Source organism: Poecilia reticulata, chromosome 11 (genome assembly GCF_904066995.2).
Source record: "Poecilia reticulata chromosome 11, P_reticulata-male-v2, whole genome shotgun sequence".
Taxonomy (NCBI): domain Eukaryota; kingdom Metazoa; phylum Chordata; class Actinopteri; order Cyprinodontiformes; family Poeciliidae; genus Poecilia; species Poecilia reticulata.
Genome location: NC_088840.1, coordinates 5211068 through 5237754, shown reverse-complemented (window position 1 = coordinate 5237754; position 26687 = coordinate 5211068). Strand labels below are relative to the sequence as shown.

General features: G+C 39.6%; 1 protein-coding gene across 3 annotated transcripts; it reads right to left on the bottom strand.

The window, feature by feature from the left end:
• Nucleotides 1-4849: 4849 nt before the first annotated feature.
• nt5c1aa (5'-nucleotidase, cytosolic IAa) lies at nucleotides 4850-26146 on the bottom strand. 3 transcript variants are annotated; one of them, XM_008421387.3, is made up of 8 exons: nucleotides 25794-26145; nucleotides 25474-25679; nucleotides 19778-19822; nucleotides 16085-16252; nucleotides 15868-15997; nucleotides 10802-10924; nucleotides 9593-9777; nucleotides 4850-8352 (listed from the first exon to the last, which is right to left on the bottom strand). In XM_008421387.3, exons 2-8 carry the CDS (start codon nucleotides 25627-25629, stop codon nucleotides 7996-7998), a joined length of 1164 nt encoding a protein of 387 aa, XP_008419609.1. In that variant the 5' UTR covers nucleotides 25630-25679; nucleotides 25794-26145; the 3' UTR covers nucleotides 4850-7995. The 3 variants fall into 3 exon arrangements, with proteins under 3 accessions (XP_008419609.1, XP_017162781.1, XP_008419610.1); XM_017307292.2 differs by having other exon boundaries at nucleotides 9589-9777; nucleotides 25474-26146; XM_008421388.3 differs by lacking the exon at nucleotides 19778-19822 and having other exon boundaries at nucleotides 25474-26145.
• Between the last annotated feature and the right edge of the window lie 541 nt (nucleotides 26147-26687).

The following is a 26687-nucleotide window of genomic DNA, read 5'->3' as shown; positions in this document are numbered from 1 at the left end:
TGCCCTTTGTTTTGTGGCCCGTTTTGAATTTTGAAAAATAGCTTGACATTTTCAGTAGATATACTTTTCTGCCTTTCTTTTTTCGCACAGAGTTATTTGGTTTGAACCCGGACCAGCGAGTCCATTTGCTTAGAGGGAGAATCAGAGAAAAACAGGGAATTAAGTGAATAATTGGGTTGACTGTTTAAATCAGAGGAGGAAAACTTCAGATTTCTACCAAGATGCACACCAGGAATCCTTTGTTAGTTTGACTTTATTTGCCATTTTTTAAACAATATAAAGTGCTTATCTGAAGTGATTGGTCCTTTGGGCATGTGAATGTGTGTTTGATTGATGGATGGTGTGCAGGGAATGTCTTGAAATGAAAACTATTTTAATTTCAAAATGGCTAATCCAAAGGTCCTCCACATTGCAGTTTCATTGACCAAAGATTTTTAGTTCAAAAACTTTGGATTTTAACTGTTTTTTCCAAAACAATGTTAAGAGTACAGCAAAACATTTAGAGCAGGTTCTTGGAACCGACGACGGTGTAACATAGAACAGACATGGATTCATATAAAGTTACTTAAGACATTAACATTTACATACATTTATTCAGCTTGATATGAGATTTCATCAACTTCTTGGAATAACAGCCCACAGAATGAGTCTTTATAGGAGGATATGAGATACAGAACCTGGTGGCAGCCTTTTGCAGTACTGCTGCCAACACTACGTGCCAACATTCAGCACATCTACCTCAACCACGACAGTGATTTTTTAGTCACATGCTGGTTATTTTGTCGAGTATAAGGCCAAAGGCATGACAGTGGCAGTCATATCAAACACGGCTCCATCCTGACTCTGCTGGTTCTGAAAGGTCAGCTCATAATTCCTGCCACGTCCGTTCTATTTTTGGAGCTAGGTGTCATTTGCCACCAAGTGGTTGGTGTTCCAGAAAGTTTTAGGGTGAGGGTGCTGAGCTTATATAAAAAAAAAAAAAAACGTTTTCAAGATTTCATACTCTTTAAATAAAAGCTACTGGCAGCGCTGACCTGTAGCTGTTCTGTTTTCACGTTACCTTCACTAGAGCAACTCTGGTCTAATGGAGTCTGGAGAGAAAGTAAAACATGATTCCAGTAGTCAGCAGCCCAGTGCCTTAATGGGAATGGAGTTTCCCCACAGTGGTAGTCGAGATAACCTAATCTGAGACTGAGTCCAAACCGGTGACAGGCCATTTTCAAAACCAGCGGTGCAATCACAATAATGTAGAGAACCAAAGTTTTTGAAGTTAAACATGTGATTGCGTTGAATGCAGGCAGGGATTTCACATTGTAGATGCTTTATATTCTTCCATAGTGTGTAGAGTTCACACTGGTTAAAGCAGATATTTCTGTTCACACACTTAACAACTGCATCCACTGCAAAAACACAAAATCTTACCACATACTTTTTTTTTGTTTAGTTTCTAGTGCAAAATTCTTATTACACTTGAAATGAGACTAAACTAACTGACAAAGACCTAGGGGCTGGTTTTCAGTCAATAATTCATAAAGAAAAAGTTTTTTGTGGATCCACTGAGGAATCGCTGACTACATCATGTTTATCCAAGTCAAAGCCCAGATTCGGCCCGCCGGGTCCGAACTGCAGCTCTGTAGACTATACAGAGACACAAAGACAACTGTAAGATAACAGTTGTGAGTTTAAACATTTTTTTATTAGTCACATCAAATTAGCTTTTATTTATATAGTGCAAAATTACATCAATGTGAAAAGATTTTAAAAATGACTTCACTTTAAGAGGTACTCATTGAGTGCAGAAAAGGCTGTAATTTGTTTTAACAGTTTGTTAATGTGTATTTTTATCAATACATTCTGCCACAGCTGGCCCTTTAAATGAAGGATTTCCCTACCAGTTATTAGGTTCAAGAGGAAATCACTTTTTCTCACAGGTTACAATTTAGGTTTGGATTTTTATTTCTACATTATTAACACCATTTCAAAAAGACTACATTTTGTGTTTACAAGTGTTGACTTTGACTAATATTTAAATTGGTTTGATATCTTGATATTCTGAGACACTGAAGAGTGACAAACATCCAAAGAATAGGAAATCAGAAACTTGCAAACCCTTTTACAACCCACTACAGTCAGTATAACTGTCAGTTAAGCTTAGACCTTTATATCACTGGTGTTAAATAACAAACTGACCTCTGGTATTGCTGCTGTTGGCTGGTGGGCCTCACAGGAAGTGGGACCCGATTTAAATACTGTTCGGAGCCCTGTGCAATCTTGCTCCGGCTCTGTTATTTATCAAATTGACTGAAATCCAAACCTCTAAACCAAAAACAGTGCTGATGGTCACACATTAGAGCTATGAATATTTGAGTGTTGGAAGAAAAATAAACTTCAGACCTGATGTGAGCCCCAGTTCCTTTAGACTGCAGTTCTACCTATTGGGAACTGAAAGGGCAGAAAAGCGAATTGGAACATGTCAGACATGCTGTCGGTCGTAAACTGGCCTCCTACCGCTTCGTCCTTGGGAGACTGACCCATCCTCCGCTAGGCCACTGTGAGTCACTCGTCTTTTCCCTCCATGGGTGGCGCTCTGCTTTGTTAGCCAGCAGAAGGAAAACAACACTCTTGGTATCTGCTTTCCTCTCCATCTGTCCCAACTGTTCTGTCTCTCATCTTTTTTTTCCACTTCTCTCTCGCTCTCTCAAAGTTATTCTTTATTGTTATTCATCCCCGATAGAGACTGACTGAACTCATGCTCCCCACTAGGTCACATCTGGCTGCAAGACAGCTTACATTTGGGCTTATGGTCCATTATGTTCCACATCTGGCCACCCAGTGCACTCAGTGGAACAACATAAAAAAAATAAAACAGCCTTCTGTACTCTGATCATTTCTCCCACTAACATATTGTTCCACATGCATTAAAGGGGCAGTGGTATGCATTTTCCAGGTACATAGTGCTATTTTGTAGCAAATTGAGGTGACGGTGTTGTCTTAAGTTGTTTCGAAAAAATTCTATACATATCAAATGTGACTTAAAATTTATTTAACACCTTGAATCTGTCTCTTTAAAAACTCCTGCTCTTTGTGAAACTCCGCCTTCAGAAAACAATCACATCATATTAACCTTTTAACATTTTTATAAGAGAAGTAGCTCTGCAGATGGGCAGTTCCTTCAGGTGTTTGCTAATTGCTGCTGGCTAGTTTGATGGAGCTGTTGGAGTTCTGCTCTGTGAGGTGGAAGCTCAGAAAATGCAGCTCCAAGGCGGAGCTTCATCCTCAAAGGCGGAGCTAGGTCCATCCAGGCGTTTTGCGCAGCTGGATAGTTGCTATGGGAGATTAAATGATTTCTCAAGAACGCAGGAAAGAATCAAAGCAACACTCCAAGTATGTTTTTGATGAGGGAATAGCATTTCAACATGACGTAAAGCAAAATAAAAAGGAGTCAATTTGAAACTGTACTGCCTCTTCAATATCCTTCCCATCATGACTTAAAGCTCTCCGTTTTCAGCACCGCTGAGCCGCTCCGATTGAAATCCACTCCCCAGCAGTTTCTCCTCCGTTTTCACACAGGCACCGTTCAGCAGCTCTCAACTAACTGAAGTATGGACGGATGTCAGGCTGTAATTTCTGTCCCCAGGCGTACTCAATCTGGCACGGCGGAGCACTTAAGCTATCCATTTTCCCACTTTTTCCCCAGTTCACGCCGGTAGCTATTGCCTGTTTGCTACCGGCAATAGCAAACAGGCAATATTGCCACACATGATCAGCCTGGCAGGCTGATCATGTGTGGCTCTGTGAACTCTGCATAGGCGCAGCAGAGCTGGCCGTATCTTATCTGTCTGCTGCTGCGGCAGGTTAGCGGCGACGTCATGAAGCTGCTATTTTAAGTCCATGAAAACATCCACATCAGTGTCAGTACATTAGCCCTCAGTGACCGGGGCCCGGGGCACCGCTGGCAGAATGGAGCCAGGAGTATTTATTATGTTTGTCATCATATTTATCATAGAAATGTGTGTATAAGAGGTGACGGTTCAAAGGAAGGGCATATTTAATAGAAATGAATCAATCAAGGATAGAGTAAATACACAGTAAACAGATAAAAGTGTCAAAATATGTCTCAACGCATGACGTTCTAACCTGTTTACTCAATGAAGCGTGGATTTTCTTCCACTCGTTTTTCTTGTCCAGTGAGTTTTAGTTGGTGTGGCATTCAGTTCTTTGTCGTTCCAATGCTGCCACTCTATGGCGAACTGAAGAACTGCAGGCGCTTTTCTAACTACTTCCTTTGCACATCTTTCCCAGTGGAAATCATTAAGTCTATTGAGTGAGACGGCTTGAAAAAATTAGACCAACACATACATTCTTGAGGTTTTTACAGTGCTTTGCATTCATAACACTTTTAACTTTTTCAGATTTTTATAAGTTGCAACCATAAAATTTAAGGGAGTTTTTATGTGATAGATCAAAATATATATATTTTTAAATATGTCTGCAAGTGAAAATCTGAAGGGTGTGATATGTGAATACTGTTAAAAACATTTATAAATACACAGAATTTTTTTCTTACTAGGTCATTATTAATAGTTTTAATTGCTACTTATGAGAATAATTATGAGATTTAGAATCTAGAGCATTTAGCCCCATTGCCTTAAACACAACTCTGTTCATCAACTCTTAGATCAACACAGTTGAAATGAACGACTCATTGCCAAGCCTCTGCTGTGCTGAATCAGTAAATGCTGATGACGGAATCCGGTCATTTGATTCAGGTGTGTTCACAGGTCAGTTCCACATGTGGTCATGTAAACGGTGATGTTGAAGGACAGAACAGTGCTTCTGCCAGTGGCAATGAAATGCATTTTTGAAATTTATTGAAATGCAACAAAATACAAGTAAGATCTTTTGCACATTTGGAAAAACAAACAACATTTAAGTGCTTCGATGCCCATTTAATGCTACAGGAAGTTTCATCGCTTTTATACCGAGCTACGTTCAGAGGGAAAGACTAGCGTGACGGTTCCCATTTACCATGGAAGTCAGAGGTCAGATCTCAGAATGCCGCTACACTCAGGTTAGCTGTGTTCTAGTTGGACGGTGGAAAACCAGCGGGACATGCTAGTTGTTTTGTTCTTACTTGGACAGTAACTAAGAAAGCTACAAATATGTAGCTAAACTTTAATTACAGACAGATTTTGAAGGTGAAAACCTTTGAATGTCCCAATTTCAAAGTTAGGGGTGAATCAAATTGATTTTCTTGATTATGAAACTCAAACTCTGACTTCCAGCAGCAAATGAAACCATTATCCTCTGTGTAGCGTGAGTATCAGAGCTGATTACACAAAGACAAACAGCTTTGATCAAGTAATTCAGCCTAATCATGATAACAGTGCTATTTATCTTCAGTTGTGTCTTAGCCCTAGCTTGGCTTTAGACATGAAAAGAGGATGCTAGCTTGGTAAGCGATACCATGCTAATGATTGGATTGTGTTTACGTTTGCCTAGAAGTGATACGACAGGACTTAAAGTCTGGGTGGGAAACTTTTGTGCATGTTTTGAAACTAAAGGCACTCAGAAAAAAAAAAACCCTTTTGGAAAATCTTGACATTCTTAAGGATGTTAGCGGTCTGTAGCGGAGGCTAAAGCTATACCAACAAATTACCATTTTTCTAAGTAAACTAGCTTAAAAAATCGGGAGCATTGTACGGCCCTTTTCCGCTAGCACCTAGCAACGCAGCTCAGCTTGGCTAAACTCTACACAGTTCACCTGCAGAGGGTGGTCGTTATTCAGTCCCACAGACTGAATGTGATCTGTGCAGAAGAAAAACTCAACAATGGAAACTGTTGAACATTTCTGCTAAGTCTGCCATTGTCCTTAAAACTCCAAATACACTCAGTTGATGTTTTGAGTTTTCACAAAACAGCGATGTTGGCAGGAATATTGTATTTGAGTCACAATCAGTGACTGTACCTCCTAGTCATTGTTAGAACAAGTGACATTGTTTTAACGTTGCGACTCCGCACTCTTCCAATCCCACGTAAACATTGGTCGTGGAAAATGTTGCAGAACCGAGTCGAGCCGTGCTGAGTGGATACTAGTGGAAAAGGGCCAATAATGTACATTTTTAGAGCAATACATTCCATCATATCAGTGCTTTCCCTCAGGATTCACAGCCTTCAAACGTCTTCACATTTTGTGACATCACAACCACAAACAACAAAGGGGGGAAAAAATCTGAGGTTTTAGCAAATAAAAACCTTAAAATTGAGTAAGATATATATCAAGCCCACATGTGTCAATACCTGTAGAACCTTCTTTCATTGAAAGCAGTATGTCTTCACCAGCTTCACACAGCTGGATACTGAAGTTTTTGCTCACTTATCAAATAACAATGAGATTTAATGGAGGGATTACTAACAACAGTTTTTAAGTCTTTGCCTACGATTCTCAGTCATATTTAGTCTCACCACCGTCCATCTTCTCTTCAACACTGACCCGCTGCCCCATTCCTGCTAAAAAAGCGGTCATCTCTACAGCATGATACTGCTTTAAACAACTTTAATCGTAGCTTTCTTTCATCATTTCGCCTCCCTTTCATTCGTCTATAAATGCCAAATGGGTGGAGTGAATGATGGAGCAGCGAATCTCTGCAGCTCCTCCATATTTGTCCTGGGTCTCTTGACTGGTTCTCTGATTAATGTGTTCCTTGAAATTATTGGTTGTAATGTGACAAAATGTGAAAGGGTTCAAGGATTAGGAGTACTGTAACATTAAACAATACATTAGACATTACATATTAAACAGGGTTGGTTACTAATAACTGCCATTGTTAAGGCACTGTCTGAAACATATGGCTTTCTATAGTTGTTTTGGACTCACACAAGAGAAGTTGCATTTAGTCTACTGCGACAGCATGTTAGAGGCATTGTAGACAGAACAAAAAACAAAAAAAACGAAAAAGTAAATTTTCACCAAAAAATCTCAAATTTTCTAGAAAATTTCTGAGGGAAATTTTTCTGGGGAAAAAAAGGAAATTCACTAGAAAAAAAATCTCTGAAATTTGAGGGGGAAAAAACTAGGAAATTTCACCGACTTGCTAGAAAAAACTTTTGAGATTGATCTCACAAATTTTCTAGAAAAATCTTGGAAAACTTTTGAGTTAGAAAAACTGAAAATTTTCTATTTTTAAAACACAAAAATTTCGATGTCTTTTTTTCTCAAAAATATCTGAGAAAATGTTGCCAGCAAATTTTTTTACTTTTCCCAGAATATTTCGGTGCATAACCTCAAAATTTATGAGCATTTTCTAGTGATTTTTTTGACTTTCAAGGAGATCATATTTTGAGATTGATCTCAATATTTCTGTTTTGTGGTGAAAATGTACTACTACTTGTTCTTTTTCTTTTCTATCTACAATGGCCCCAATATGTCATTGTAGTTTATATATATATATATATATATATATATATATATATATATATATATATATATATTTATTCATTTATTTTATTTTTTGTTTCTCTGAAATCAAAATTACAAAATGATTTCCAGCATTCTATATTACTACTAATTTGCTACAGTATATCTCTGTTATACATTTACCCTGTATGTAATCTAACAGTCTCTGCTTTGTGCTTATAGCTCAGTAACATTCGGTGTACGGGGTTTACTTACAGTGATGCGTTGCATCTTTGTACAAGCGGGTTGTTTTTCTTAGGAAGTCAAGGGGGAGAGTGAAAAGTAGTGCATTTATAGGTGCAGTGAAACACTTGCTGTCTTATGCAGGGCAACATTTCCTAAATCTCCAGCAGACGGCTCACTAAGGCGTTGGGTTGTACAGGGGACAGTCATGTTGGCCTCCAGGTCACCTCGGGTTCCAGACCTCTCCTTGACCTTAGTGCATTTTGCGAACATTTAACAGTATAAGTTAAGCTTCTCTTCCATTCCAAGATATTGCCCCCGTCTTTTGTTGCTGTCAAGTTTTTTGTTTTGTTTTTTTACTTCCCTGAGCTCATCTTCTGCTGGCTGCTATATTTCTGTGCAATCCCATAAGGAACATGCGCGGCAACGGTGCCCATCTCCGCCGCTCCCTCCACGTGAAACATCTGGTCGTCGAAGTAGATGTGTGGCCGGATCTTCTCCAGCATGGGACCCTTGGGGGCGCCGGCGAGGAACAGCGCCTCGTCGATCTCTAGGCCCCAGGCCCTGAGCGTCTTCAGCGCCCGGATCCCTGAGCTGGCCGCGCTGCGAGCCGTGACCAGGTACGTGCGGATGGGACAGTCCAGGCGTTGGCCTTTGGCATAGAATTTCTTCTGCAGCTTCCCCAGAGCCTCCAGGAAACCCTTCAGGGGACCCTGCAGAGCGGGAGAGAAGATGATAACTTGCTGCATCTTATGTATTCTTTTAGGGTGCATTCACACCAGCCCTGTTTACTCCACTTTAATCAAACTCTAGTTCGTTTTGCCTAGAATGTCCGGTTCACTTGGGGAGGTGGGATCACGCAAGCCAACATTAGATATTCTGCAAGTGTCGAAAAAAACTCAATTGTGCAATTGTGGCATTTCCAAAACATCCAAAATGCAATTAAAATTACACATGAATAAGCTCGTTTTCACGTTAAAGACATTAAAATTAAGGATGTAAACACTTGTGTGAGATATATCCACAGTTCAGCCACAGCGCCAACGCTCCTCATCTGTCAACCATCAGAGGAGACGTTGGCGTCTCATCCAGACGCTCCGACAAAAGGATTTGTCTACTTTGGAGCGGCTACGTATGCGGCGTTTTGGGGAAAATGGAGTCAGCCATTTTACAAAAGAGCTATTGACTCAACACATTCGAATCACAAACTCAACTTCTGATTAACTGATGTGGTACCTAGAAATAACCGTGTTGCTGCTGTTTACAAAGTGGCATAATGCAAAAAAAAAAAAAAGTGTTTCCATTGCAGTTTTGCGAAATACACACATTTTGATATGGCTGAAAAAACCACCTTTTCCTTCAAAACCACTCCAAAAGCAGGAAGCGGACGACAACAAAGGCATTCTGGGGAATTACGACTAAAACAAACATGCTTGTCTAGCGCTAGCACCGGAAATGGTTCATGGTCTTTTACCAAAGACAAAAGAAGAAATCCTACATCCACTGAAATCTGACATTATTAAATTTTTGTTTACAAGAAGGAAGCTGTGCTCAGTGTCTTCTTCAAAGGTTTTTGTGTCATTTCCTACTGTAGTTCTTGGTTCAGCGCCACCACAGGCCAGGAGGGGAACAGGTTTTTCAAACCATTTGGATAATTTGACACGGTGTGAAAGTGAACCCCAGCAGCTGAAAATGTAACAAATGTCGTAGCTTTGGTCCTCAATCGAACTGAGTCTACCAGACTATGTAGCTCAAGCACACTGTTTACACACAAGATAACCTGAATCTCAATATTTTTTTTATATTATTCTATGAAAATAATATAGCTGCAGAGGTTTGTCTACAGTTTGTTGGAAATACTTTTAAAAAAGCAACAATCTTTTCTTTATTTTAACATCAGGTTCCCTCTCTAGCAATGTCAGAGACAGAAACTGTAAGGAAAGTTTTACAAACGTGATCCAGGAGTCTGTCCTCGTTTTCCTTCTCGTGCTCGAAGAACTTGTCCAGGCCGTGAGTCTTGAAGATGCGCTCAGACTCGTCCGAGAACAGGACGGCGTCGCCATCGAACGCCACCCTCAGCTGAGACTCCGACACCTCGGTCAGCTTCTCCGGCATGAACATGGTTGCTGCTGCGATGCCTGAGCGCAGACACACAGAGAGACGGGATGGACGGGACACGCACTCAGCTGAAGGAAGTTCAATTCATTTGCAGTGCTTTAGGGAAATAGAACAGTATCCTTTAAGAATTGACCCCCCCAAAAAAGAGCATAACTATAGTAAACAAAAAGGTAATTTGCAAATGTTACTGAAAACCAAACTGAATACTACGGAAGCCCTGAAAGGTAATGGGCAAACATTTTATTGATCAGCCATGTTCTAAATCTGGCCAAATTTGTCTTTTTGTCAGGACTTTAAAGGTAATTTAAAAGTAAGAAAATAAAAAACAAGAATAATATATTGTCAGAATCACTTGACAATTTTTCACTTGTCTTTCAGAATTTAAGTGAGAAGAAAAACAAGACATAAAAACAAAAAATATATATTTTCCACTTTGTCAGTTGTTGGTTGTTGAAATGGAAGAAATATATTTGTGCTAGTCAGAAATACTTAATAGAAAAACTCAAATTTTTCAAATTTTGCACATCATAATTTTCTTTTTAATTTTGTATCCTGTCTTCTAGGAAAAAAGAAAGTTCCACAACGAGAGAAAAACTACTTTAAAAATATTTTAATCTTGATTTTTTTTCTTTTTTCTTGCACATTACTTTTAAAGTCAAGACAAACTGAAAATTTGGTCAGACTATATTCTGACCAAATTTTCTTTTTGTGTGTATATATATATATATATATATATATATATATATATATATATATATATATATATATATATATATATATATATATATATATATATACATATATATATTCGACGACCATTTGGCATTCTTCTCCTGATTTCAGAGCTCCCATATAGTACAGATATACACCAGATAAGTAAAGTAAAACGCAGCTTTCCTGTAATCGTTTACATAAAATGGAGAGCAGTTTGAATTATTACCTGGAAATCAAAGTTTCCCATGCCCCTTCTAAGCATCATACCGTCAACCTAACAGACCAAATGGCCGTCAGATCGTCGCTGTGTGTGCAGCAGTTTGTTCTTACCTTCAGCCAGCGCCTCCCTGACTTTCTCAGCGTCAGCAGACAGGTAGAGGTTGGTGTGCCAGGCCTTCAGGTAGCCAATCGGACTGCTTCCTCCGGTCATACAGAACCTCTCGATAAATAAGTCTGGGAACGAGACCAACAGACGGCAGCAAGGTTTTTTATTTCATTGCATACCGTGGAGTTGAATGTCAGCATTCCTTAAAGGGGCAGTATTATGTTTAAGTGTCATTTTATAGCATGGTTAAGTAACTATGTTACCTTACGTTTGAAAAATTCTATAAATATCTAATATAAGAGAAATTTTTTTTCCTGATTTAATGCCTTGAAATTGGACCTCTGTCTCTTTAAAAGCTCCTGCTCTTTCTGAAACTCTGCCTTCAGGAAGTCATCACAACATCTCTCCTCTATTAACCCTTTGAGAACCTTTTTCTTCTTTTTTTTTTACCAGCGTTTCACTGAGAAGTAGGTCATATAAGGAGCACAGCAGATACTCAGTTCCACCAATTAAGTGTTTGCTAATTGCTGCTAGTCTGAAGGAGCTGAGTGGGAGGTTGAAAGCTCAGAAGTTTGGAAACTGCAGCTCTGACAGCCAAGCGTTTTGCTCAGCTGAATGGTTGCCGTGGGAGATTAAATGATTTCTAAAACATTCATGAAAGAATCAAAGCAACACTCAACTTACATTTTAGATGAGGGAATAACATTTACATAATACCGCCCCTTTAAATAAGCATCTTATAAACTTAATTACATTTTAATAACAATAATAATTTTAGGATTATTGGTTGTTAATATGAAATGCTGCTGAATAACACGGCTGTAGGGACCGAGTTTGTGTTTAGGGCAGAAGCTGAAATGGAAATAAATCATCTCAGGAGACATGGATAAACTTACAAGCGCTTAAAAGATGGACACTGTCCAAAGTGTCTGTTTGCATTTTTTATTTTTATTTTTTGTCGTGCGAGGATCTTAACTCGCTGCTGTGGCTCGATGGAAAGAGCAGAGCAGACACGGCATGTGGAGAACAACGGGAGAACACTGACAGAGAGTAACTAGATCCATGATTCTAGATCCTATCCGCTCTCCCGGGTGGAATGAGAGGATATTCACAAGAGCAGAGCGGGAGAGACAGACAGGAAGGTCAGGAGGGATGTTTTAGAAGAAGTTAGGAGGAGCAGAAGGTTCAGAAAGGAGCACAGTGAACCCGAAAGCAGAGAAACATTACGGAAAGTAACAGAAGGTTAATGAGGGTGAGAGATGTGACGGGATATGGTCATAATCACAGTGGATTGATAAAGAATATCATTTCCAATAACATTAAGCTCTGTCAAAGTGGATAGCATTAGCCACAGATTCTCAATAAGATTTAGGTCTGAACTTTGACTGGGCCATGTGAACACAGTTCTGTTATTACCCCTCGGGTTGGAAAAGTCTATTTGTACTTTTTTATGATCAAAATCATAAACTGGCTTTGAAAAAATATGCAAAAGCACCATTAGAAATACAAAACATATGTTAAATATGCGATCCAAACTTAAGAAATAATAAATATACATGTATAAAGGTTGCTGAAGTGTGAAAAAGAAAAAGCAAATCTTACTTTCTCATGGAGTATTTTCTTTTTATTATATATATATATATATATTATTTTTTATTAGGAGCGAAGGAGACATTACAAGCAAAATTTTAACTATTAACGTGGAGTATTTTCAATAAAACACCAAATAAATAGTTTAATCTTATAATTCTCCCTAAATAAATGAAAGAAAAACATTCACACTTTTGTGACGTAACCACTTTGCAAATTAGATACTTGATAACTGCATCTATTGCTTTTACATTTATATTTAATTTAAATCTAAAAAAATACAGCGTCACCAGAAACCCCTTTATTTTGTTTTATTTTACCACCACATAATTTCTCATGTTTTTGAATCTCTAACACACGAGTCAAACGTTTTTCTGTCAGGCTGTAGAAACAAAACCTTCAAGATCACAGGCGTGTTCTTAAACATGATTTTATTAATCAAATCAGCTGTTTTATCTGTATTCAGCCAAATTACATCAATGTAAAGAAATATTTAAAAATATGTAACTTCAAGAGGTTTGACTGCAGCCATTGCTATTTATTCATATTTTAACAGTTTAATAGGTAAATTTATCATTACTTTTTGCCAACACTGAAAGTGTGCAACCTCTTTCACCTTGGCCCTGCATACAAGATAACTCTGGTTTTGTAGTTGTATAATAATAACATCAATGTTTAGAAACCTAAAAAATACATTCATAAAAAGAAGCATTACAAAAAAGGTTAAAAAAAAAAAAAATATCTAAGTCATCAAAGCCGGTGGCTGACGAGTAACGGAGCGGTGGACTCGAAGGAATTAAGTCCTCTTCATTATTTTTTTGTTTCCTGGCTGCATGAATGTTTTCAGATTATTCATCTTGGATTCATTTTCTGGCTCAGAGGATCTAAAACATTATCATATCAAAGCAGGAAATCAGCAGGACTACAAAGACGGACTGTTGCCTCAATAAAGTCCAGCTTTTAGATGTTTATGTTCATCTCTCACAGGATCTGTTCCGTGCTTCCACATGTAGGTTTTCTTGGGAAACGCTTACATAAGTCCCACATGTATGTTCTTTCAAACGACATAAAATCTTTATTGCAAGTAGATTATGCATCACATTCTCCTGGATGCTTCGATTCTTTTCAGGATTAGGAGAAGAAACTGTTTCTAAGGGAAGGTCAGAGGTCATTGCATTGATACATGCGCTTCATCACAAAGGAAGCCAAAAAAACGACATCAAACGTAAAAGCATCTGCGAAGCCGCGCGTTGCTGTACTTGGTGTCTTTGCTCGTTGCTGTTTGTCTTTCGGCCCTCTTGGATTATTCTTCCGTCCCGTGGGACTTAATCCTGAAGTCGACCCAGCCTGAAGGTCCGCGGATCTGAAAACATTAGAGGAACTGAACAGGAAGCGGTCTGTGCGGAGAGTGTCACCAGAAGGTCTGAGATTTTCCCTGGGAAGGATCCAGTCACTCAGCTGTCCATACACTCCGCTGTTTATCTCTGAGCACAACTTGCGTCAGCTTCAGTACACAACCTTTGGATCATCTGAAATGTACCCAACATAGTGTTTATACCCCTTGGAATTTGTCACAATATATAGTTAAATTGTACATTTCAGGGATGGTAAGTAACAGAACTCCTCCACATCTAGAATGGCGAAGATACGTGGTTTAAGATGTTTTTGACAAGTGGAAACAGAAACATGTGGTGGTCCATGTTCTCTTTAACAGGGACAGAGAAACCGGTCGAAGTTGATGGGAAGACGGACGGCTCTAAATTCAGGTTGCCACGGCGACTGCAGTGGTAAACATGGTTTCCTCAGGTCAAGAAAGGCTCGGCTGTAGCGTGTGGACTTTTCATGTTCTCCCTGTGGATTTGTTTCAAGTTCCTCTAGTTTTCTCCCACAGTCCAGAGACAAAAGTACGTTCGATTGATCGTCGTGTGTGCAATGTTCAGATCTGGTATTCGGATCCATCCCAGCAGAGTAGCACAGCTGGTTGCCCTGTTGCCTTGCAGCAAGAAGTTCCTGGGATAAAAACCTGACCTAGCATCTGTTTTGTACGGAGTTCATTCTCTGTCTGCATGCATGGGTTCTCACCAGGTATCGAGCTTTTTCACACGATCCAAACATATGCATGTGAGGTTTAATGAACCTCTAAGTGATTCTTAACACTTAATTGATTGGCCTGTCTGTCTATGAGTTGACCTGTGATGGACTGGGTCTATCCAAGGAATACCCCCCTCTGTGCCCAAAGAATCCTCAATCGGCTTCCCATGATCCTGTAAGGACAAGTGGGTAAAGACGATGGACGGACACAGTGGATACAAGACACATCCACTCCATGTTCATAGGCCTTCATCACTCACAGACCTTGATTTGATTTCCTTCCATGCTCCTCCACATCTAGAGGATTCAGTTGAGATGACCCGGGTGTCTGGTTCAGCATCTTCATCCAGGAAGAGACCCAAAGGAAAATCCGGGACCGGCTGGAAGGAATATGCTGCTCTGCTGGCCGGGATATTCCTTGGAATTCCCTCTGAGGAAGTGAGCCGAATGGCTGGGGAGAGAGAAGTCTGGGTCTGTCTGCCATGACCCGAATGGATAATGACCCCAAGACCCAAACCTAATCTTAACCCCTGACCCTGGGCTTAATCACAATCTACACTGAGAGAGTTGCACAGCAGAAGGGATTCACCAGAGACAGAAGTCATGCGATTCACTTTTACCTTCGTTCCTCCTTGGTGTTTTTGTTTTTCAGGTAATGTGTCCGTACTTCCTTTACTAGTGGTAACATTTCAAATTACCTACGACAGCAGGAAATGACAAACTGCGTATTACCGGGGAAAACATTTGTTTGTAAAATATAAATCACAGCATACCATAAGAAAACTCTTTGTGTCCGAGCATACCATCAGTAGCATCCTCCTACTCCTCATGAAGTTATTGCTCTGAAAGTTGCTTTTCCTACTCTCAGCTATGTATTTTTTTGGTTTCTGCCTCTTCTGCTTTTTTTTTGGTTTGTTTTTTGGCAAGGAGAAAGTGTTTTTTGTTCCTCATCTATGGCTTCCTTTGTCCTAACCTGCTTTTGGACCCTTTCCATATTCCCAAAGTAACAACATTTCCTGTTATCTACTATGTGTTTGAAATAGTAAGAAAGACACCCCCTTGTTCACAAGAAAGACAGTTCCTCCATTTTCAGCTGCAAGATTTCCAAACTCCACCTACCTTGGAAGTAAATGACACTTTGGACCAAAGCAGAAACAGATTGTAGCGTCTTATTCTCAATAAGAGAAATGTACATGGAAGATTTCATAGTTAACTCCTTCAAAAGCTCAGAAAATGTCATTATCTTTTCCTATATTTAAAAGGATGATGCAACATGTGCAGTGAGATGATTAGCTAACTGTTAGCACTAAAGAGTAAAAGCTACTATGTTGATTATGGTTTGTCAGATGAAAAAAATGCTCAAATTAATGTTCGTCTTTGTGGAACTTACTGTGGTGATTGATGGTGTTGATGAGCCGGATCCCAACATGGGCGTGGTTGTACGTCACCAGGACGATGTCGAACAGTTCTTCACTCTGGGGGTACAGCTCCCTCAGGCGAGTGTTGACCGCCTCCAGAGCCTGTCAGAGGGGCGTTAGAAACCGTCACCCTGGAAGAAGTTCAACTCAAACGCCATCACACCCCAGAAATCTGTGCAGATCTTTAACCTTGACGAAAGGAAAAGCGGGTCCCGGCGCGAAGGGCTCGTTCTCATGCTCGATTTGGTATCTCAGGTATTCCTCCACTCCTTTCTGCTCAAACACCTTCTGCTCCCGCTCGGTCCGAAACAAGACCCGGGAAGAGACGGCCACCGTCACGGCGTTCTCTGGCTTCGGCTGAAGGAAAACAGAGATCTGGGTTGAGAGTGGAGTGAATGTGAGAATCAACCTAAAAGGAGAAGAACAAAATCAGTCCATCAATTTTATAATACATGGCAGGAGAAATTAGGGGGTAAGCCCTGTTTTTATATCCTTATAAACCAAATAGATCAAATTTGGTTTACAAATAGATTGAACCCATTGTGCTGGTATAATTTGGTTTATGTTGAATACTTTTCCTAAATCCCTCTCCTTCCACAGACTCAGGAGGAAAGATCAGGACGCCGATCATGTTACCTGATGTGTATGTTTACGCTGCCGTTTGGAGGCTGAGGGCAACATTCCTGCCAGGGCAGCAGGAATTAGTGCCCACAGCTGCACCCACTGGGTGAACACTGGTGGCTGTGCTTGTTTGACTTTGCCTCACGGTGTGTGTGTGCGTGTGTGTGTGTATGCGTGTGTGTGTGTGTGTGTGCGTGTGTGTGTTTGTGTGTGTGTGTGTGTGGGGGGGGTGTGTGTGTGCGTGTGTGTGTGTGCGTGTGTGTGTGTGTAGGTGTGTGTGCGTGTGTGTGTGTATGCTGTCCACGGCTCACATGTACGATCTGTTACATAAGAGCAAAGGTGTAACATCTTTTCTTTCGCTTGGAAAAAGGTGCTAGACTTCAAGTGGACAGCCACTGGCGCTACCAATAAGTGTAAACATCCCTTATTGTAGGAGGAGGTACTATTATAAATAAAGTGCAGTGAAAAAGATAACTGCAGTAAATACAAGTTGTAGTTTTCAAATATAAGAATTTACCGGAGATTAGACAGACTTCACTGGACACTGAGCTAAAAGCTTTTAAGTGGCCTAGTCCAAGGCAGAACAAAAATTCAATTAAAATGTCGTGAGATTATTTTAAACAGGCTGTTCATGCTGGAAAACCTCCAAAGTGGCTGAATTAAACAAAATCTGCAATTGACACAAATACTTGATATCAGCTTGGTCTTATTACGGTTCAAAGGTTTTTACTTTTGCATATAGAGCCAGCTTGGTGTGAATACATTTTTTTCCCGTTAATAAATTAAATACTCAAAAACCCTACTGTTTTTATATTTTTTTCTGTTGATTTAAGATCAGCTAAAAAGCAAAACCAAAAGAAATCTATCAGAAGTTAACAAAAAACTTGAGGTAGTTGTTCTCATTTTAATATAGTTGTTAGCAACAATTTGTAAAGCTGAATTTCAGCCCTCTTTCTGTGACTGCGACTTGGGTTTCACCCAAACAAGAAACACAAAACAGCCCTGGTCTGATGTAATTGTCTGTAAACAGCAGAGTGTTCCTGTGGTGAGGAGAGGGACTCTGTGTTGAGGCGTCTGCATGCTTGTGTTTCAGCACGATTGTGAAAGACGGGCCGCAGCTGAGCGCTGAGCTGCTGCTGATGCATTTAGCTGTGATCCGTCACCGCGCGGCTGCCGCTGACATGTTACCCACTTACCTGGTAACACACAGTCAAGGCCATGACAGGACTCATCTGAGCAAAAACTAAACTTAAACTGTAAGGTGAAAAATGATCCACTTTAAGAAATAACAGGTGAATATGGAAAACAATTTATTTACCTGTTATAAGAGCCATTAGTCTTTGTAAAATGTCGCTAATTTCCCTTAATGCCAGCATAGCCTGGTGTCTGATGTAGTGAGTGAGCATAGAGAGCTTATGATTGTTTCTCTGTGTTTTGCAGAGCTGACCGGTTTGAGTCTCATCTGTCCGACAGATTACAGTTTGTTCATGTGAACGATACATCTTCACTCTCCAGGATTACTTGTGGAGTTCCACAGGGTTGTGTGTTTGGCCCAGTTGTTTTTACATCTGGTTCCAGGTTCTGCTGGAAGTTTGGAGTGATTTCCTGCTGTCGCTTCGTGTTGGTCCATAGGGAGTGGCTGCTGCTAGTCAATGACTTGATGCAACCTGCTGGGTTTCCTGAGATGGAAACTTTTTAAACTACTTTATTTGAATGACTATCTGAGCTCGCTGTACTGTTTTATCACTAGGGTCAATTGGAATGTATGTTTGAAAAAAAATTTATGATTTAAAAAAAAATAATTTATTTTTTGCAAAGTACTGCTTCGAGACATTTGTTGTGAATTGGAGCTACATAAATGAAACTAAATTGAACTGAACTTGATGCAAGAACTCTTTCCAAAGATGTCATCACTGGATTCATCAACACCAAATTAATGTAGCATTGATGGATGTGTTTTCTTCCACATAAAGCATTTTGTACCTCTGGTCTCAGATGGAGAATTCAGACAAAACTGCTACTTAACAAAGTGACACTCCAAAGTCATTCCATTTAAATAACTCAGCTACTCATGCTACACTCTTTGGTACAAGAACATGTGTCTGGTAAGTGACCGACGTAAAAGTTTGCTCCTCATTACACTAAGGAAACAGAAAGGGAGAAAGGGAGGGCTCAATCAAGACGGAGAAAACTTGTCATCCAGTCTTTGGTAGAAAGAAAGAGAGAGAGAAGGAAAACAAACATGCAAATGGAGATTATGAAGCCTACTGCTCTTCATCATGCAATAAACTGATTTATTACAGTGGTGTCCAAACTTTTTGTCAGCTGGGCCCAAAAAAGCTCAAACATACAAGAGTATGGGGGCAAAACATGACCAATTTTTAAAAACTACAGTAACCAAAAATGTTACCCTTTCTTTTGTATAGCAACTCAACAATAAAACAAGCTTGAACTATTATAATCAGATTTTTTTTTAGGAACTTCAAATGATTTTTGCACATTTTTCTTGTTAATTAAAGGCGTTGAGTTTATTATTTTGGGCTCAATTATAGAAAACTGAAAAAAATATTGTGTCTATTTTCAGCAATAAAAACAGGATCCTGGTGAGTCTTAATTTGAAAGCATTTGGTGTATTTAGTCAAGTTTTCCTACAGCAAATTAAAAACAGTTTTGGGTAAAACAAAGAGTTCTTTAGAGCACAAATCACTGAGTCGAAGTGATTCTGTTTACCATAAAAATAGAAAAAAAAACAGTTTGTGTTGAATCTAACATTTTGTAAGTAGATTTTATTGATTGTTATGACAGAATTATCCAGGGGCCATCACAGAACCGCTGTAATTTTACAAATAATTTTTAATTCTCAGAGACGGGTCATATTTACCGAGTCATTTTGAAGGCCCGCTTTATTAACAGGTGTCAGATGAATTCATGCCACATTGTTGTTTATCTATAAATGTACCTAAATAATTTAGGTTTTTCTTTCAAAAGCATAAAGTGTTTTTCCGCCCATGTGCTCCATTGGTGCCATTTTGACAGATTGCCCAGCCATAGTGACACATAGGTGCACACACATTACAGGCTTCATTAGCTCAGAGTGTGAAATCAGCACAACACATGTGACGATGAATCGGGTCAAGCGGTTGGTTAGTAGCACGGGTCCATGTGCGATCATGCAGCCATCACACAGAAGGTTAACACGCAGGGGTGAATGGTCGGCACGGATGCTCGCTCAGACACAACGTCATGACGGGACATACTTACGAAGAACACGGCTCCCTCCACCTTCCGGGCCCGTCTGCCTGTCACCTTAGCAGAATAACAGTTTGTTTTTATTCAGCAGAAGGAAGATTGCACATTTATTATTGTTATTATTATTATTATTATTATTATTATTATTAGAAGACGTTTACATTTTTGTTTTTTGTCATTTACTGCAGATAACTCCAGTTTTTAGAGTGCAAGGAGGTGAAATCACCCTCAGAGTTTCATGTTTGCAGACAACGATGTGGTTTGTGACAGATTAGCGGGACATACGAATCCTTTGGTGCAGTTTATCCGTTAGTCAGTTGACTCTATGAATAACATGTTATACAGTCTGGGAGTGACGACCGAGGCGGAGTCCAGTTCTTTGCTGTGATTTGATACTGGAAGTGTTAACTGCCTGCCCGCTCCCCCAGCGGGGCTCCTTTGCCCCAGAGGGAATTCGTCAGGCGCGGGACTCTTCTTCACAGAAACCCACTGTTAAAGGGCGACTATATGTGCAAATTAGGAACATTTTTTGCTTGTTTTTTAATGTTTTTCCAATAGTTAAACCCAACCCTGTTCTCATTATATGAAAACTCTCAGAACTTTTGTGACATCTGTGTTTAATCCTGGTCATTGACTCATCTTTTCTTTTTCTTTTCTTTTTACATACCAAAGACACAAATTTCCAGAAAGATTCTGGAGTACAGAAGGGGAGTGAAGAGGTGAGAGTGTGAGCAGAAAGTAGTTGGGTGAGTGCAGACCGCGACTATTTATAGATAAGGTAAAGGCCAGTGATGATGCAGCCTGTCCAAGTCTGGGCAGATATGGGAACGCTGGCGTGTGACTGTACACACGGCCAATAAACAACAGTTTAGTGGCCGAGTTGTGTTGTTCTTTGAAAAAAAACAAAACAAAAACATGTTGATAGCCAACGAATGACAGAAATCCTACAGTAAACAGTGTTAGACCACTGATAAATATCGGATCTAAACTGGGACACCTGGCACTGTGGTCCTTTTACTTATTATAGCGTACTTTGCTTTGGAAGTGTTTTATTCATAGTCCACCGTAACGTGACTCTGTTCCCAGAAGTAAAGTGGTTTATCATAAAGGAAAACTTTCCTCAGAGATAACAGCAAGCAGCATAGCTTCCACTGATATAGCTCATATGGAGACAATAATTTCCTAATTGCAGGGAACATTTAAAATCAAAGCCAAAAAGACTCAGAGGTAACAATAATCAACTGCGTACTCCAAAGCTAACACTGTGCTAGCAAGCCTCAAGTCACGTATCTGAATAAAGTAAAGTAACTGAAGGATTGTGGACAGCAATGGATCCAAATTTAGTGCTTTCTGTAAGCAAAAAGACATATGTGTCTTTAAAAGCTTAAGGCTGTTGCATATTGGTTTGACACACATATGAGGAATAACATTATGAGCTGCTGTTTCATAATAGAGTCTTTGGTTCCCTTTTTGCTGCCAAAGTCGATCTGGTTTTGGCTCTACTAGACCTCTTAGTTTTCATACCTGACCGTCCGGTAGACTCGGTTTGACTGGGGACCAAAACTGAAAAATTTGTTAGATTTTCAGTTGCTGTGGTTCGCTTTCACACAACAATTTGAAAAACCTGTTCACCCCATCACTAGTGGGGGCGCTGCACCAAGAACAGCTAAAGGACATGAAATGAAGATCCCAGAAGAAGAAATGAGCACAACTTCCTTCTTCACTAAATGGAGTAATGTCGGATTTAAGCAGTTGCACAATTTCTCCTTTGTTGCTTGAGACCACTAGCCATCTCTCCTGCTAGCACTAGAATCACGCGTTTGCTTGATTCTAGATGATTTAGATTCTAGAACTAGATGCCTTGTGCTATAGTTCACTACCTGCTTTGGGAGCGGTTTCTGGTCAGTTTGTCATTCACATATGTGCATTTGAACTGCGCCAGTGTTCACTTTAATCGAACAGACACCTGGATTTTTAGGTGGACAAGAGTTTGATTTTTTCTGGGGGTTTTTTTTTGCTCCCCATCAGATTTCGATTCGCATTTACACCTCCCCAAGTGAACCAGACTTCCTAGACAAATGAACCACAGTTGGATTAAAGTGTACTAAACAGACCTGGTGTCAATGCACCCTTAATGTGTGCTGTGACATCCGGAACCAAAATCTTAGCTCCAGATGTCTTAAAGTTCTGTAAACTACAAGATTGGACCTCCATGGACTTGTCTGTCCATCACATCCCACAGATACTCAGTTTGGTTAATATGTGGGGAATTTATAGACAAAAGTCTTCCTGAACCATTTTTGCTTGGAGGCACGGAGCTGAAAGAGACCAAAGCAGAACATTTCTCTGACAGCTTGTGTTCTTCCCATCTACGTTTGGCAGGAAAATTCTGACTGGGCTGTGGCTACACAACAAAACAAAACCCATACACAACAAAACATGGTGCACTTCTGACACCTTCCCATCAGAATCAACATTGAACCTTTCAGCAGTTACATGATTCTGGTCAAACTCGCTCAAATTCTTGAACTTGCCAATTTTTTCTCTTTTGTCAATATTACATATTGACAAATAGTTTCCATGCTGAAGAGATTTTTAATATTGTTTAGTTCAACTGTCTGTGGTCATTATATTGTGAATAGTTGATGTATAATGCTCATATAGTTTTGGTTAAAGGATGTTCTTCACCCTGATCTGCCACTGGAAACAGGAGTCTTTCAAGAATTAGCCAAACCAAAAGTTAGCTTTCGTTATTTTGCCTCCTAAACTGACCCCAAAGTGCAGAGGTTGTAGAGCTGTGTTTACTGGTGGTTCTTTATATTTTTAGCTTTAATAGTTACATAAATGATATTTCTCTGCTGTATTGCTCCCCCTTTTATCACTTACAAAGTGCTAGCCGTGCTTGCTAGCTCAGTAAGTTAAGCAAGTAGCTTTTTGAAGTCACAGAGAAAAACAAAATGGTTATTTGTCAACTTTTATTCAATTTATTAATGCTATTGATAAGAAGTAAATAAATGCTCATATTTTTTATTTCACATTTTAAAATATAATCTAATGAACTTCAAAATATTATATAACAAAGCAGTCATAGGGCTGCTTTTAAAGGCTAATTATCTTCAAGACGGCAGCACTTTGAGTTTATTCATCTATTATTCATCTATAGGACTGTTACATAAGAAAAGAGTTATTAACTTAGCTAAACTGAAGCTCAGTCTGTTGTTTCTGCTATCTGCTTGTTTACAAGCTAGCACTGGTGCTACAGTACATCTAGCTGTTGAACAAAATTAGAAAATTACCTTTTAAGAATTAACATTAGCTATTGCTTTAAAAGTTTTGCTGAATTTAAAGCTTTGGGTGTTCTGGGAAGTGAAAATACTAAACTTAGTACATATAAGAGCTTGTTGGTTTATAAATGTACAGTCTCACCCATAAAACTTATTTTACTGCTGTGCCTCTAAAGGAGCTCTTAAAAATATAATGAAACAAACTATTACCCTCTAAGCAGTGTACATTCAAACTGTTGAACTATTACTTTAATTATGTTGTCTTTTTGTTGTTGTTTTGATGTGCAAGTAGCAGATTATTTAGATGCAAAATAGGTTAAATGCGAGTAGCTATATAACACTTTTGGAAATTTAAGATATTTCATTCTGTTTATGTAACACAATCTGAAAATGAGCTTTTTGTTAGACGTCTAAATGCTGTTATGTATACACTGTATGACAGAGGGGCATTAATATCTCTGTGCTGCTGCTGCTGTGAATTTGAAAGTGATGTTATACAATAATATGTGGTTTTATATTTTAGCACAATCATCAGTGGGCCTACATGTTCATCTGAAAATACACTAATCCTCACCCAGCAGAGATTACTCAGCATTTAGCTACTTTTAGCTTCATACCACTTTGCATTTTATAGTCTACACTTATTTGTTATTCTCTTCTGCTTCATGCTTATGAAACTTCATGCTTCATGCTTATGAAACTAGCAATAGGACTACAGTGAATCCCTGTTAGAGTCGCCCAGAGACGACTTAAAGGCTTATTCAATTGGACTTGAAAAGTGCTACAGACAACAGTACATCCTGTTCAGTATGTTGATATCTTTCAAAGCCTAAAACAGCCCTAAGCCCTTGGCTGCGACACTTCAGCTCCCCGTGCTAACCTGTGGGTAGCAGCTTCACTTCCCTGAAGGTTCTCAGAACTGTGACTAAAACTTCAGCTTGTTCACAACTTCCACCAAAGAAAGTTTTTGAACAAATCATCTTTATACTTTCTCACTAAATGGCACTAAAAGTAAAATTACTGCTGCAAAATTGGGTGATAACCATTGTGAAAGTTAGCAAAGGCAGTAGCATAGTGACAGGCATGTGGGAGAGACCTGACCGCAGTCCACCTGCCTTACCTGGTCATAATAATTACACCAAATTGACAATAATGTGCTGAATATATAGAATAGGTCTTTCTGTAAGTTTTGTCTACAAACTAGAATTTACAAAGGAAACATTTTACAGGTTAAAGAATCAAGTGGTCAAAACAGAGAAACAAGCTAGTGTTAGCCTAGCATCTTAGCAAACATCTTTGTGTTTAAAGACCTTTAGCAGAGCAAGAAACATGCTTATTCAATATGTTTTGTAGATTTGTTTGCCATGTCAGAAATGAATGAAATAACTATTCTTCTTCTACTGTTGAATATTATTATAGCTTTGCAAAAACCCTGATTTGAAGCTAACTGTTGTTAGCTTGAAATACGCCTACTCTAAAGTCCCTGGGGGGATTATATATTCTGTGGAATCTGTAAAATGATTGTTGGTAAGTGACTTAGGTAGAATTCAATCACAGACCACTTAATACTGTCGAAATAAAGTTTGAATATGAAGTTTATATTCTGAGAAGGTTTTCTTTTAAAACTAAAAATAATTACTTTTTCACATTCATAAAAAAGAAAACAGACAACTGTCAGGTAGCTGTTTAGGAGATTTACAATAAATTCTAATTATTTTTTTTTCTTATTGAACAGTTAAAATTGCGTTGCATAAATTAACCATTATGTTTAAAACTAACTGGGGTTAGCATTGTGTTAACCTTTATTTTGTAAAACATAAAAGCCTACAAATGGGCAAAATATTTCAGAGAAAAATTAAACAATTATCGAACTCTAGCTTGAATCAGTTCATTGAAGGGAGACAGTGTGGTTTATCTATGTACAGTTAATATTTACATAGATTTATTCTATTCTTGAGAGAAGGAAATACATATTTTCTGAGGTTTGAAAAGTAATGAAGTCATCAAATTTACATTCAACTTTCTTAGTGGTCTTTACCAAAAATAAAAGTGTTATAAAGTGGAAAGAAAATGCAAGAAATTTGCCGATTGCAGACCTGAACCTGTAAACATGACGTTTGAGAAGCCCAACGACTGGTCACGCGTTAACGTAAGTCTCTGGATGTGCCCGTCTGAAATTCCACTGGCAGTGGGTTTGTAACGGAGTAAGAGGCCGTCACTGACACCTGCAGATTCACTGATACACAATGTCCCGAGTCCCGACCTTAACATCCAAACGCCGCTATTTAAGACAAACCAACACGTTTCAGGTGTACATCTACGTTTAAACCTGTACCTGCAGAAAGCGGCGCTTCAGAGCGTAGAGGGATGATTGTGTTAGAACAGAATCCAATCCGAACTGCGACCACGGTTTGTGACACTCACCGGCTTCGGTTTGGCGGTCAGCTCCAGCTGATTGGGGTCGAACTCCTCTTTCCCCTCCCAGGAGCCTCTGGCGTCTCCGTTGGACGAAGGGGAAACTTTGAGCTCCTTGACCTGTCCACTCATCACCTGTACAGCATCCAGACTCATCTTCACCATAGACAGTCCCTCTGTCTGAGCCTCCACAGCTGTCAACCCCTACACTCTTACTTTTGGGGAAAAAAAAGAACGGCACACCGTGTTCCTCTCAAACAAGAAGATGAAGAAGGAAAAAAAGGAAGAAGGTGAAACTAAATAAACGAAAATGTCTTTCTGTCACTCACATACGTCAGGACCAAAAGTTCATGTGCACACGAGAGGTCTGCTTGCACCTGCCCTTAAATCACACTGAAGAGTTCCCTCTTCTTTCTCGTGCTCTCTGCCCCGTACCAGCCTCTTTTTTTTCTCTCTTTTCCCCCTCCCAAGAGGATTACTGCTCTCAGCATCCAATCCAGAGGACATGAAAGACGCTTCACAGTTATTATCCCACACTCAGTCCCTCCTGGGTGATAGTTTGACCGCACGCAGACGCAGGCAGACGTACATTCTGCCTGTCCCTGGTCAAAGTGTTTCAGGCTGTGCGGCGCTCCATCTGCTGCCACCTCTCTCTCTTTCCCTGTCCCCCTCCACCCCTCCTCTACCCTTCACCCCCCCAACCACCAACCCATTCACTTCAACCCCTTCCCATCTTGTAACTCTCTGTCCCATTCAATCACTCTCTCTCTCCCTCTTTCTCTTCTCTCTGGTTTGATTTGTTCCCCTCTGCTGCTGACCAATCAGAGGCCCGCTTCCTTATTCAGCGTGACCCCGCCTCCGCTGACCTCATGTTGACGGTGCAGTTTAGCCTAAGAGGCTCATGGGAAGTTCAGGCGCAATAAAAATAGCCATGAGTCGCTCAAGAGGCAAGTGGATTATTTGTTTTGCTTTTATTATTTTAACACTTTATGTAATTTTTTCTTTTTTTCCAGTTTGTTTGTTTACTTGGATTCCCCCAATAGCCGTTGCCGTGACAATGGCTGCTCTTCCTGGGGTCCACATCATTAAAAAAATACCAATTTATTACAATAACATAGCATATTCAGTCATAAATATGCAATTATAACACTTCATACACTAACATTATTAAGCAAGGCTCTTTTAAAAGTTCCAGCATTTGTTATATTTATAACAGATGAAGT

What these genes read in the sequence shown, in the direction of transcription:
- nt5c1aa (XM_008421387.3), bottom strand. Translation starts at nt 25,629, where the DNA reads ATGGTGAAGATGAGTCTGGATGCTGTACAGGTGATGAGTGGACAGGTC. An exon ending in CAGGGAGGCGCTGGCTGAAG is followed by an intron (nt 9,778 to 10,801) that starts GTAAGAACAAAC and finishes GTCTGCGCTCAG; the next exon opens with GCATCGCAGCAGCAACCATG. An exon ending in AGGACAGACTCCTGGATCAC is followed by an intron (nt 8,353 to 9,592) that starts GTTTGTAAAACT and finishes CCCGCTCTGCAG; the next exon opens with GGTCCCCTGAAGGGTTTCCT.